This window comes from Bos javanicus, unplaced genomic scaffold, assembly GCF_032452875.1.
Source record: "Bos javanicus breed banteng unplaced genomic scaffold, ARS-OSU_banteng_1.0 tig00004423_1, whole genome shotgun sequence".
In the NCBI taxonomy this organism is placed as follows: domain Eukaryota; kingdom Metazoa; phylum Chordata; class Mammalia; order Artiodactyla; family Bovidae; genus Bos; species Bos javanicus.
In genome coordinates this window covers 118957-133149 of record NW_026894056.1, presented here as the reverse complement: position 1 = coordinate 133149, position 14193 = coordinate 118957, and the positions used below count along the sequence as shown (strand labels likewise).

The window sequence follows — 14193 nt, the reverse complement described above, 5'->3', positions numbered from 1 at the left end:
TTTTCCTGGGAAGAACCTGGGAGAAAAGTCACAGTTAACAGATTTGATATTTTTACCAAATGGAAGGTGGTGGAGATTTCACTATGAATCCCTGCTGCACAATGAGCTGATGCGAAATGCAAACTAATGGCAGAGTTTGTCTGGGAAAGGCTTCCTTGCTAAGCAAAGGATACAGACAGAAAAGCTCTCCTCTTGCTTTATATGGGCCCGTTGTTGTCTTTGAATATGGCCTGTTGAACTTGGTCACAGAGTTGGAAGCATAAAGGGATCCAGGGTGACCACCTGCTTCAGAGTGAGCAGGGATAAACCAAAGCATGGAAATTTCAAAATGTCACTTTACAGTGTCTTTGACCCAGTACACAGAACAGGACTTGAGCTGCCCTACCCACGCACTGTGTGTTGATGAGATTTTCACTCTTTTTCACGTTATAGTGTTGAGTTCCTGTTAGGACAAGATGAAGTATATTGACACATCCTCCCTGTGCAGGGTGTGATTTACTAGTATGTGTGGTCATCAGGGAGGCAAGGATGAGCTGCCAGCTCAGTATGGGGACCCTCCTAGGGAATGTCACAGCACCTTCTTGCAACTCCTCAGGTGTCTCCACCTGGTGCCATCAACCCATGGAGGGAACTGCCAGTTCCTGTGATGGCCAGTGGAGGGAGCGACCCCACTGCTGCTTCTACTTGGTACAGATTCAACTGTGTCGACTGACTTCCTTCACTACAACTTGTCTGAGCAGAACACACCTAAATATGAAATGAAGTGTGTGCCTTTGGTATGTAAAGCCAATTAAATAGTTGGACACGGCACCAGTTCCACCACCCCACCCCAACCCCCACCACAACCAGAGGATGGAGTAGACTCTCAGGGGCTCTGGCATGCCTGAGACTGATGTGTCCGTACCAGGGGGGTCAGTGTAAATGACTCACCTGGAGCCTACTTATGGAGTTTGTGGGAGCCAGGTATATGGGGTTTTATTCCCCACAGTCCCAGAAGGGTAAGGATGAACCCCAGCCTTCTCACAGACAAGGAAGCAAGCTGAAAGAGCTTAGGTGGATGATGCAGTAAAAGCTGGATCTGGGAGTCACGCCCTACTTTCTCTTGAGTGCAAAGCCAGTCTTCTCTGCAGTCACAACAACACGGGTGGCTTGTGTGTCAGTTACCGAGATGCAGATGTTGTTCCATGAGAGGAGAGCCATCAGTGTCCCATCTCCTGTCCTCGTGTGAATCGCGGGTACCCAGTAGGGCAAAGCCACCCTGAAAGGTTCTAACCCCCTTTGTGTATGAGCCTTAGGAGGATCAGCTTTGCAGCCAAGAAACTGGAGTCCGTTGGTAGGAAAGGGTTGCTCCAGAGGCAACACCAAGCAGGACTTTAAATTCCCTGGCGGGGAAGGCACTCTGCCATATCAGAGAGGCTTTGCAACCAACCCCCACCCCGGTTATGTCTCCACCAGTCTCACTCTATTTATCAGATATAAGGAATCAGGAGGCACGCCAAAGCAGAGGAAGTGATTTTAGTGGCTCTAAGACAGCACTGGAGACGACCTAGCTGCCATAGTGGTCTGAAGACAACTGGGAATGAAAGTCTGTCTGGCTCCACCTGTGTCCAGGTCTGTGCTCTTCTGCTCATGTGTGTGTAAACTGTGGAAGGTCAAAGTGCCACCTCAAGAAATCTCCCCATCCCCCCGAGAATGTGTCCTGACTAGGGACCCAAACCGCATCCCACCCCCAGACATATGGCAGGGGTCAGATACTCTCTTCTGTGTTCCCAGAGTTCTATAATTTGAATTCTGCCATAGCTTTCCTCACACAGCACATGGCAGTCACCTGCTTGCAGGGGACAGTTCCGATCATCCCTAACCAATCCAGCTGCAGTAGGAGGAGACATAGCATCTGGTCCCTGCTTAGAACTAATTCCTCAATGAATGAAGGACTGGGACTCAAGGTAAATTCTCAGTCAAAAAAGCGTAGCTCTTCGTGGACCAGTTACTATTGTGTTAATAATGACACAGGAGAATGGAGTAAACAGGACATCTGTGGAATCAGATTCTCTTCCCTTTGTGGGCGGGGATAGGAGTGCACGTTTCATATGACCCCTAATTCTGGAAACTCCTGATCAAAGCAGCTTGAAGATTCATTACACACGTGTGGGTCACTCTGTTGCCCCATCAGCCACAGTTGTAGCCTCACAGTGGAACTGGGGTCAAGATCCTGAGAGCACCGGTCAGGTCACTGAATGTTTCCCAAGGACCAAGTGGCAATGTAGGTCCCGCAACTATGTGTCCAGACGATGGACAGTTGAATGACCTCAGGCTGCTAGTGGAGTCTCTGACACTGTGCCTGGAGCACAGGCATCTATGGAGACGGGGACACCAGTACAGGTAGGAAAGGCGTGTCGAGTCCAGGGGAGGCCGTCAGCCTCACTCGGAGCTGCCCCTCGTGCATCCTCCTCACTCCTTGCTTGCCCCACCTCAGCTGTCTCTGCTCTTTCCCCCTGTCCTGCCTCTGCCTCCCTCACAGGCCTGGCACAGGCATGTCCATCAGCACCTATGACCCCTGCTTGTCCCTCTTGGTTCTCTGACAGAGAAGACGCTTACCCAGTGCCGTGGTATCTAGTCCCCGCTTTCTGTTCAACTCTCACTCCCTGCTCCCAGCTGCCCTGGCCTCCTGGCAGTGTCTACCCCCCGCATTTATCCCCACTGCTGGCTCTTCTGCAATATCCTGACCCCAAATGTCTGCTGTGCTGACTCCTTTCCCCCTTCAAGTCTTTGTTAAAATATCAGCTCCTCAGTGAAGCCCGCCCTGGTTGCTCTGTTCAATACTGTGACTTGCAGCTTTCCCCCTTGCTGCCCACAGTACCAGTCCCTTACAGGACTTACATGTATCTGATCACAGCACCAGCCCCTTTTAACACACTGTAGAATGTCCTGGGTTGTTATGAGGTAGGGTGCCTCCTACCCCAACCCCTTCCCCTTTGGGGAAAGTAAGTCCAGCACAGGGATTTCTGTGGGCTGGCCACTTGTATCCACCACAGAGAGCCAAGAAAAGCCTCGATGAATATTTGCTGCCTGAGGCAATGTGCCTGCCTCTCTGCTAGACTGTGAGACCCCTGGGGGTCCTGTTCTTCTCATCACTGGGGCAGGCCCTCCCTCCACGCAGGGAGAGGGCCTCAAGGTGCGGCTGCCTCAGTTTCAACCACACCTCCTGCCCAGCAGCTCCATGACCTGGGATTGAGGAGTCACCTGGCTTCACTTCAAAGTGTAAACGCCTGTCTTTAAAGGAATGTAGGGATTTTCAATGTTTAGACTTTACTTTGGGCCTTAAGTTTTTTGGCACCCACATCGAGTACCAATTGTTGTAGCCTCTGAAACATAAGTTCACAATTTTTGATGAATTTGGTTGTGCCAATGGAAACAACGTGAAACATACTGGAGTGTGAAGTCAACTGGGCCTTAGGAAGCATTACTAGGAACAAAACTGCTGGAGTTGACGGAATCCTGGCTATTTCAAATGCTAAAAGATGATGCTGTTAATGTGCTGCAATCAATATGCAAGCAAATTTGGAAAACTCCGCAGTGGCCACAGGACTGGAAAGGTCAATTTTCATTCCAATCCCAAAGAAGGGTGATGCACTAGACACCCAACACCAAACAATCCACCAATCTGAAACTCTAGAGACTCAATAAATGAGGCAAGACACATGAAATCAGCTGAGATGAAATTCAAATACAGGCCGACATGCATTTTAGCAACTTCATAAGCTGCCATGGAGAAACCCAACTGCACAGAGCACTGGTATGGTGAACGCATACAGCTCTTTCACAGTGTTCCATGCAGCCACCACAAAGAGATCTCAGACCATGGTACCCCGCATCCTACAAACCCCAAAATTCACAGCCCAAGGCATAGTAAACCCCTCAAGGTTTCAGCACCCTCAATCCCTGGTTCACAGGCTTATCTCCAGGTCAGAGATGGCACACTCAGGGTGCAGAGCCAGCAATGGGTCAGATACCTCCCATGCTTTGTCACATACACTTTGTGATGTCACAACCAAGGGTATGGACACCCAGGGTATTCACAGCCCCTGAAATCCCTACGTGGATCAATCCTAGTTGTGGACTTGAAGCTCTTCTAGGGAACTGGACACAAGGTGTCCCGCCTCCTGCCAAGATCTCCCACTCTACAAAAGGTACCCAGATGCCAGTAAAGGCACATTCACTCCCCTGCCCCACTGAGGCCAGTGTGAACTGGTGAAACACCTTTGCAGGGGTCTGTGGCAGCACCCATCAGAATTTACATTCCATCCTGCCGTCTCCCTCAGCAGCATTTGCCTTCTTGAAAGAGGGACATGTGTTAGTCCTATTCTGTGATGCCTCCTTGGCATTTAGAACAGTGTCAGGCACATGCACATAGTAGGTACTCCACAGATGTGTGTTTAGCCAAGGAAGTCTTTGATCCAGCGGTCTCCCTGCTGTGAATGTGCCTTAAGGAAATATTCCCACATGCTCAGAGATGTGTGTACAATGACAGCAAATTTCTAGGGGAAACTCTAGTGCCCATTGATAGTCAGCGACCATTTACTTATATTTTCATTAATTTCTTTCAACTGGATTTGTGATTTTCAATGTACAAATCTTACACCTCCTTGTTTAAACTAATTCCTAAGTCCTTTTTATATTGTAACTGGAATTTTCTAACTTATTAGGAGTATTCACCACTAATATGGAAATACAGTTGAGTTTTGTATATTGAAGTTGGTGATGATTTCACGGGTGCGTACACAGCTTTTTACATGTCACACGTACTACAATAAAGTGGTTTAAGAAAATAAAATTGAAAGCAAAGTAAAGGTATGTCCAAATTATAAAAAAAAAAAAAACCTCAGGGAATGTGTTGGTAGAACTGGCTTACAAGAAAAACTAAAGGAAGTTCTTCATGCTACAATAAGTGAATTCAGAGTTAATCTGAATCCATGTGAAAAACCAAAGAGCACAGGTAAAGTTAATTATATGAAGAAAAATTCTTTATGGATACATATTTCACTCCTTTCTTCCTGTATTGAAAAAGCAACTGTCTAAAACAATATCACATAATTTATTGTTGTGAAAGCAGTAGTTGCTCAGTCATGTCTGACTCTTGGCAACCCCATGACTGTAGCCTGCTAGGCTCCTCTGTCCATGGGAATCTCCAAGCAAGAATACGAGAGTGGTTAGCCATTCCCTGCTCCAGGGGATCTTCCTGCCTAAGGGATTGAACCCGGGTCTCCTGCATTGCAGGCAGATTCTTTACTGTCTGAGCCACCAGAGACGCCCAATTATTGTTGGGCCAACAATATATGGAATGTAATATATTTGCAGTAGCAGCACAAAGGAGGTGGTTGGGAGCAAAGCTGTATTAGGGAAGGAAACAACTCTGATGGTGTCAAATCCATACAAACATATGCAAAGTATCAGAAATCATGACAAAGAGGGTGAATATAACAGAAGCTATAAATAGATACCTGATATCCTGTTGTACCGGAGAAGGCAATGGCACCCCACTCCAGTACTCTTGCCTGGAAAATCCCATGGATGGAGGAGCCTGGTAGGCTGCACTCCATGGGGTCGCGAAGAGTCAGACGCGACTGAGCGACTTCACTTTCACTTTTCACTTTTATGTGTTGGAGAAGGAAATGGCAACCCACTCCAGTGTTCTTGCCTGGAGAATCCCAGGGACGGGGGGGCCTTGTGGGCTGCCGTCTATGGGGTCACACAGAGTCAGACATGACTGAAGCAACTTAGCAGCAGCAGCAGCATCCTGTCGTATATCAGCTTTTCATCATATAATGTTATATATAATACAATAATGATAAGAGTGTATTAGTGAGCTTACCCTTTATAGATTTATTATATATGTGACAATATGAGGAAAAGAGGGAAACCCGAATAGAGTGATATAGGAGTAATGTTTTTGTATCTCATTAGAATTTGTGTAAATTTCAAGCTAATTGTGATAAAGTAAGATGTTTACAGTGGCATACAGCTAAGGAAACAACTTAAAAGTAGGGGAAAATCAGTAAAGAGTTTAAAATGCTACATTAGAAAATATCCATTGAATGGAAAAGAAAGCAGTAAAATGAGGACCATAGAACAAAATGACATGAGACAGAAATATACATTGGCAGATGTAAGTCTGTATCAACATTAAATGTAAATAGATAAAACAATCCAACCAGAAGGCAGACACTGAGAGAACAGTTAATGAAAAAAAAAACATCCATGTGTATGTTGTCTTCAGAGGACACAGTTTACATTCTAAGATACATAAATTACCATGTATATGTGTGTGTGTTGTGTCGCTCAGTCGTGTTTAACTCTCTGGGGCCCCATGGACTGTAACCTGCCAGGACCCCTCTTCATGGAATTTTCCAGGCAAGAATACTGGAGCGGGTTGCTATTTCCTACTCCAGGGGATCTTTCAGAGCAAGGGATTGAACCTGAGTCTCCTGCATTGGCAGATGGGTTCTTCAGCACTAGCGCTCCCTGGGAAGCTGTATATGACCCAGCATTTCTACTCCTAGCCAGTTGTCCCAAAAGAAATGAAAATATGCTCACACAGTGGGCTGCAATCAAATATTCCACACATTTATTCCTAATAGCCAAACGTAGAAACAACCCTGTTATTCAACAACTGGTATACAGATGAAAGAAAAACAAAAGAGTATACCTGTACAAAGGAATACTACACAGTAATAAAAAAAAGTAACTAATGCGTGTAAGAGCAAAGATGCATCTCAACTGTGCAAATGAGAGAAACCAGACACAGAAGGCTACATATTATATGATTTCACGTCAATGGATTTCTGGAAACGGCACAACTGTTGGCACAGAAATGTATCTGTGGTTGCCAGGGTACAGGAGTGGAGGAAGGAGTCTGATAGCAGATACCCCAAGGGAGCATTTTTGAACATTGAGACGTTTTATACCTTTTTATTGTGGTAGCATTTACACCACATTATACATTTGTCAAAAATCTACAAATGGTAATACGTTAAAGTGTTGGCTTTTATTGTATATAAATTATACCACAACACTTTATTAAAGGAAAAGGAAATTTTAAGTATTTAAATACTGGTTATTGTACCCATGTAGACCATGAGCTCAAAAACATAAAAATCTAATTTGGAATTCTTCCCAGACCTGGCCAACTTCCAGAATTCACCATGACGGTTTTGTACTTTATGACAGGACACTTAGTCTTAACCATGTTTATGATTCCCTCTCCCTCACCTCAAGTCCAAATTCTTGCTGAGTTATGTCCATTTTACTTCGTAAACGTCTAATGCATCTACTTTTTCTAAAACATCTATTTCTGTGTCATTACGCTAAGACCTCTGACTGTGTGGATCACAACAAATAGAGAAAATTCTTAAACAGAGGGCAGTGCCAGACTACTTGACCAGTCTCCTCAGAAACCTGTATGGGGGCCAAGAAGCACCCGTTAGAACCAGAGTAGGAACAAATGACTGCTTCATAATTGGGGAAGGAGAACGGCAAGGCTGTACATTCTCATGCTGCTTATTTAACTTATACACAGAGTACATCATGCAAAACGCTGGAATGGATGACTCAAAAGCTGGAATGAAGATTGCTGGGAGAAATCGCGACAAGCTCAGATACACAGATGATACCACTCTAATGGCAGAAAGTGAAGAGCGACTAAAGAACCTTTGGATACGGGTGAAAGAGGAGAGTGAAAAAACTGGCTTAAAACTCAACTATTAAAACACTAAGATCATGGCATCTGGTCCTATCACTTCATGGCAAATAGAAGGGGGGTAAGTGGAAGCAGTCCATCCTCAAGGAGATCAGTCCTGGGTGTTCATTGGAAGGGCTGATGTTGAAGCTGAAACTCCAATATTTTGGCCACCTGATGCAAAGAACTGACTCATTTGAAAAGACCCTAATGCTGGCAAAGATTGAGGGCAGGAGGAGAAGGGGACGACAGAGGATGAGATGGTTGGATGGCATCACCGACTCAATGGACATGAGTTTGGGTGAACTCCGGGAGTTGGTGATGGAAAGGGAGGCCTGGTGTGCTGTGGTTCGAGGGGTCACAAAGAGTCGGACATGGGTGAGCGACTGAAGTGAATTGAAATGGAAGCAGTGACACATTTCATTTTCTTGGGCTCGAAAATGACTGCAAATGGTGATTGCAGCCATGAAATTAAAAGACGCTTGGTCCTTGGAAGGAAAGGTATAACAAACCTAGCTTGCATGCATTCTCAGGCACTTCAGTAGTGCTTGGCTCTTTATCACCCCATGGACAGAGGCCCACCAGGCTCCTCTGTCCAGGGGATTCTCCAGATGAGAATACTGGAGTGGGTTGCCATGCCCACCACCAGGGGAACTTCCTGACCCAGGGATTGAACCCATATCTCCTAAGTGTGCTGCATAACAGACAGATTCCCTGCTGCGCCCCCGGCGAAGCCCATGACAAACCTAGACAACATTAAAAAGCAGAGCCATCACTTTGTTGACAAAGGTCTGTAGAGTGAAAACTATGGTTTTTCCAGTAGTGATGTACAGATGTGTGAGTTGGGTCATTAAGATGGCTGAGTACCAAAGAACTGATGCTTTTGAATTGTGGTGCTAGTGATGAGCCTTGAGAATCCCTTGGACAGCAAGGAGAACAAACACTCCAATCCTAAAGGAAATGAACTCTGAATATTCACTGGAAGGACTGATGCTGAAGCTGCAATACTTTGGCCACCTGATGCGAATAGCTGACTCATTGAAAAGTACCCTGATGCAAAAAGATTGAAGGGAGGAGGAGAAGGGGGCAACAGAAGGTGAGATGATTAGATAGCATCACCAACCCCATGGACATTAATTTGATCAAACTCAGGGAGATAGTGGAGGACAGAGGGGCCTGGCGTGCTGCAGGCCATGGGTAGTAAATAGTTGGACACGACTGAGCGACAGAACAACCATCACCACCTCCACCTTACCTTTGAGCTTCCCTAAGCTTCCAGAGCCCCACTCTCAGCAGGGCTAAGAAGCTTTCTGTGTCTGTCAGTGGTAAAAGGCTGAGACTTAAGTCTTCACACACTCAGTGCCCCCTGCTTAGGTGATGATGGGTCCTTAGAATGCTCATCACTCCCTCCCAGAGCTCAGACCAGGGAGCCTTCTCACGACAGTAATATGGAGCACCTACCCTGGTACAGAAATGGGAGTTGGAGCTGTTTACCCCTTCTCCATGTGCTTTCTCCCTTTACATTCATTTGCACATTTCTTCTTGACTCACTGAATCCACCTCCGCTCATCCCCACCTGGTAACTCTAACAAGCTGCACCTGCATCTCTATCAGGGCGGGTGCACGTACCCCCTGCACTATGTATTTTCCTTCTCTCCCTTCAGAATCTCTAGACTCCCAGACAGCACCCTCAAAAGGGGCAGTGGTGCAGGGCAGGTTGTGACTCTCATCCACAGCCTGGGTCAAAGCACGGCTGTGTTATATATAACCTCTTTCACTCTTAGAATGAACCTTATCTTCTAGCTTTCCTCCTGCTTCTTGGCCACCCTGCTCACCGTTTTGCTTTGCTTTTCCCTTAGGTCCATTCCCTGTGTTTCTCCTTTGCACTTCTTTTCTGTTTATGTGTCTGTCTGGTCCACCAGTGTGATATTCCCATCATCAACCTCACATCACTGGTCTTGTTACTTCAAGTATTGCAGACACGTCCTGAAACATGCTAGTAATCAATGTGTGTGTGCTCAATGAAGGAATATTTTTAATGACTGACAGGAAAAGCATCTCCTCCATGTAGGAGTCAGTAGCACCATACATAAAGCCTTGTGTCTCGTTCCAGACACTGTAGGGGTGTGGCTCTGTCTTGGTGCCCTGGTGCCCTTGCATGGCCCCACTTAGGCTACGTAGGCAAGGCTATACTGCAGGCTGACTTGAGTATTGGCAGAGAACCTCCTGATTGCTCTTGCAGCAAGGGGAGATAAGCCGCCTGATGAAGAGCTGCTATGAGGCCATTTCTCACCTGCCTCCTCATCCAGCTGGAGGTGACACAAAGTTGTTACTCATCCACCTCTGGTTTCAGTTGAACATAGGGATGGTCTCCCTAGCCCCAGCTTGAGATACAGTTGTGGACTACAGAGCTGCTCAGCGCCATAGGGCACAACTGTGGGCTCCTTCCTGGCAGAGACCCACCACCTGTAGTGCCTGTTACTGAGCCCTTCCAATTCAGTGTCAAACCGCGGGACTAGGGACAAGGCAACTGACACCAGGGTCATATTGCTTCTGCACTGTCTGTAAGGTAGAATCTGAATCCATTCGGGTTCATTGTCTCCTTAGTGGCCAAGCCCGCAGAAGGTGACAAGCCAAACTAACAACTGCAGTGGTGCCCGAGGCCCTGTAGCTCCTGCGCTGTGACTTAGGGACTGGCTGCCTGACTACGTGACAGAGTCTCGTGTTGTGTGATGTTGTGTGACCAGAGTATTGGCTTATTTTCTTTGTCATCACACAAAGCAAGGAGCACAGTTTTCACTACATACTATGACTTAGGGTAGCTTTGTCAGTCCTCATTAACAAACCCACCTTAGAATGGATGCCATGTCTGACACCAGCTATTTAATCTGCTAATATAAATAAATATATTGTCTAAATCAATATTTATTTAGACAAAATATGTTTCTGAAGTCCAATTCGTTTTAAAAGTTAACCTTATAGTCTACTTGAAATTCAAAATCTGTATCACTTGTGAGAGAACTGTTAATTGTAAAGGGAAATGTTTAAATGAAAAAATGGAGTAGAATAAGCCAAATCCATTTGCAGTGTAATGCCAACTTCACATTATCTTGTTTATTCTTCATAAAAAATATTTAGGGTAAAATTGTAATTTCCATTTTAGAAATGGGGAAACAGATCCAAAGGATGTAAATACCTTTCTCACCTTCACACAGTTGTGTGTCAGAACCAGTATTGATACTCTTAGTTATGTCATGTGCTGTGCTTAGTTGCTCAGTCTTGTCCAACTCTTTGCGACCCCATGGACTGTAGTCCGTCAGGCACCTCTATCCATGGGGATTCTTCAGGCAAGAATACTGGAGTGGGTTGCCGTGGCCTCCTCAGGAGATATTCCCAACACAGGGATCAAACCCAGGTCTCCAGCACTGCAGCTTGATTCTTTACCGTCTGAGCCACCAGGGAAGCCCAGTTATGTCATGTCATAGCCAATAAGGAGACAGAGCAGATAAGACTCAAGTCATTTTGTCTCACGAAGTTCCCCTCATTCCTTTCCCTTTTCTTCTAGCTAGGATCTAATCTTGTCAGGCAGCTCCATGACCTAGGGGCTTTTTCACATCTTTTTGGTAAGATAGGATACTCTAATTTAAGTCTCAATTTGTCTTAAATTTGAGGTAGGTTTGAACCTCCCATTTTCAGTCCTTTAGGACCTGGATTTTCATACCTCTGTAAGGGCACAACAGGTGCTATTTATAATCCTCTGTTATTCGCTAAGCAGAGTGAATTCTGAATAGGTCCTTTGTTGAAGAAATACAATTTTTTGGTGCGTGAGGATGCAGATGGGGGCTCAGAGATGTAAGCGTTTCGTTATTATGTTAATAATAAGGATACAAGGGAGGAATCAGACAGCTGGAGGACTTCCCTGTAGCTCAAATGTTAACGAATCTGCAGGAGACCAGGGTTCGATCCCTGGGCTGGGAAGATCCTCTGGAGAAGGGAATGGCAATCCACTCCAGTATTCTTGCCTGGAGAATTCCATGGACAGAGAAGACTGGCGGATACAGTTCATGGGGTTGCAAAGAGTCAGACATGACTGAGTGATTCACACACACACACACACACACACACACACACACACACAGACAACTGGAGGGCTTCTGAGATCTGCTATCAAGCCAGTGGAGGATGTCATGGAGAAGAAAAGATGTTTGTGGCTGCTCTCTCCCTGCACCCAAAAACCCTTGGAAGGCAAGTCAGAAATGTGTGAAAGATATGCTGTGCCATTTGCCATGGAATTTGAAAGCAGTTTTTTTTTCCTGTCTCCCTACAACCTTTAACAATAGCTTTGGCATTCCATTTCTCTATAGGGCAGTACAAACATATTACATTTTAAAAAATGTTTCTCTGTCAATGCTTTCATCAGGGATACCGTATGAGATATGGGTGGCACATTTTGTAAACCCATTTATTCAAGAGAAGACCAAAGGCTTTTATGAATTTTTTATGTGTGGTATATATATGTATGTATATGCATTAACATGTAGATTACACCTAAAGAATATGTTATGACCCAATTTTTTTAACTCTAGAAGTGCAAGGGTGGTTTAAATGTATAAGGTTACCAGTGCAATTCACCACATTAATAGAAAAATGTAGGGAAAACAATTCTATGATCATTATAATTGATGCAGTATAAGTGTTTGATGAAAATTAATCTATATTCAAGACAGCAAACTAGGAATAGAATGGAACTTACACTGATAAAGTATATCTACAAAAAAGCAACGTAAACAGGTTGAAATGGAGAAGATTTTTCATTTCCTATTCCGATAAATGCCGATTAGCACCTACTTTAGTCAAGAATATTCTGGCCAGGCTTGCTCAAAGCTGCAAAATGAGGAAGGGTTTAAGATTCAAGCCAGTAGAAACTGTTGATATTCAAATATAATTTTATCTTTTGAAAAGCAAAAATAATCTACATTTAAATTTGTGGAATTAATATGCATATTTAGAGGAATTGTTGGACAGAAAATCTATATGCAGACATTCTCTCTCTACATACATCCTCAACTAGACAATAAAAGTCACAAACCATGAATTTTCAATAACATTAAATACCCAGGGATAAATTTAACAAAAAATGTGCAATTAGAAAAGGAAACTTTATTGACAGAACTTTAACAGTCAAATACACAACATAAGAACAGCATAGATGGTTTCAGTTTATCTTCTTTCAAGCAAATGACTGCCCTTCACCTATAATACAAACATTTAAAAAGTCACTTAGCACAACTTTATTTCGATGACAGGAGAGGTATACAAAGTTCACTGCAGTTGTAGTTTTATAAAATGGACTAAAACAGGAACACTAAGGGCGACCCTTTGGCTTACCTTCAGTTAATCCTCTCTAGAGATTTTATAGACTTTTCAAGCATATTACCAGTATTTTTAAAAACACACTACTCTTCCTAGTTATACAAGAAAAGAAGGACATTGAGTTCAGAACAAATGAAATCAATGGAACCTATCAGAAGGTAGTTTTCAGTAGAAGGCAAAACTGTGTACACATTTAGTAAAATATCTACCAACAAAAAGCACCCTGAGGAGAACAAAATACACAAAAACTGAAACAAAAAATCCCAAAAAAGTATCATTTAAATGCACTGGTTTGAAATAATATTCCAAATATAGGATAGATAAACAGTTGTTCTCTCTGTTACTGCTTATGTGAAGTAAATAAAATGGCCAGTATTACATTTCTTCTCTACTGTGAAAAACTGTAGACATTTTCATTTGTTCTAAATGGTTGATATGGTTGTTTTAAGTTGGTTAAACATTTGTCCCCCTTTTTACTTGTGGCCCTCATGTAATTCTAAATGTTTCTTTTCACCCTGGGAAGCATTCAAGTTGGTATAATAAATTATATGGTGACACTAATTTTAAGTCATTACTATCACTGACGACATGGTGACATCAAAATGTGAAGCAGAAATAGGACTGTTTCTCACAGCCACACCAAAAAAAAAAAAAAGAAAGAAAAAAAGGAGAGAAGAAAAGGGAGAGCAAGAGGGAGTATGAGTGAGAGAGAAAAGCAAGTAGGAAGAGAGAAAGAAAATCTGGAAAAGCAGATTTTTTGGTTTCTAAATGATAATGGCTTTTGAGAGAAAACTCTGACCAATTTCAAAAGTTCATCCACGGTATTTGTGATGTTTAGTTATTTAGTTACTGTGGGGTATGTTAAATATTTGTTTTTCTACCCTACTATTTCATCAATATTCTGAAAATATTTGAGTTCCAGATTATACTCTGTTTTAATTCTGTAATATACTAACTGTTAGTGTCTTGTTCATATTTCTAATTATGTGTACTTGGGCTTTGTCCATTTTCTTCACAATTATGTAAACTGAGAGGAATGGACTGGCAGTTTGGGATTGGCAGATACAAACCATTACATTCAGAAT

The 14193-nt window shown here is 43.8% G+C and overlaps 2 protein-coding genes across 2 annotated transcripts in view; one reads left to right on the top strand and one right to left on the bottom strand.

The window, feature by feature from the left end:
- The window catches only part of LOC133244039 (P antigen family member 3-like), a 62439-nt gene extending 50568 nt beyond the window's left edge, over positions 1 to 11871 (top strand). Inside the window, exon 6 of the mRNA XM_061410714.1 lies at positions 11820 to 11871. Within this exon, the coding sequence (XP_061266698.1) occupies positions 11820 to 11829 (10 nt within the window). The 3' untranslated portion in view covers positions 11830 to 11871. The remainder of the gene's footprint in view (positions 1 to 11819) is intronic.
- A 1004-nt stretch (positions 11872 to 12875) lies between these two features.
- LOC133244038 (P antigen family member 5-like) overlaps positions 12876 to 14193 on the bottom strand; it is a 120050-nt gene continuing 118732 nt past the window's right edge. The window contains exon 8 of the mRNA XM_061410705.1: positions 12876 to 12988. Within this exon, the coding sequence (XP_061266689.1) occupies positions 12966 to 12988 (23 nt within the window). The 3' untranslated portion in view covers positions 12876 to 12965. The remainder of the gene's footprint in view (positions 12989 to 14193) is intronic.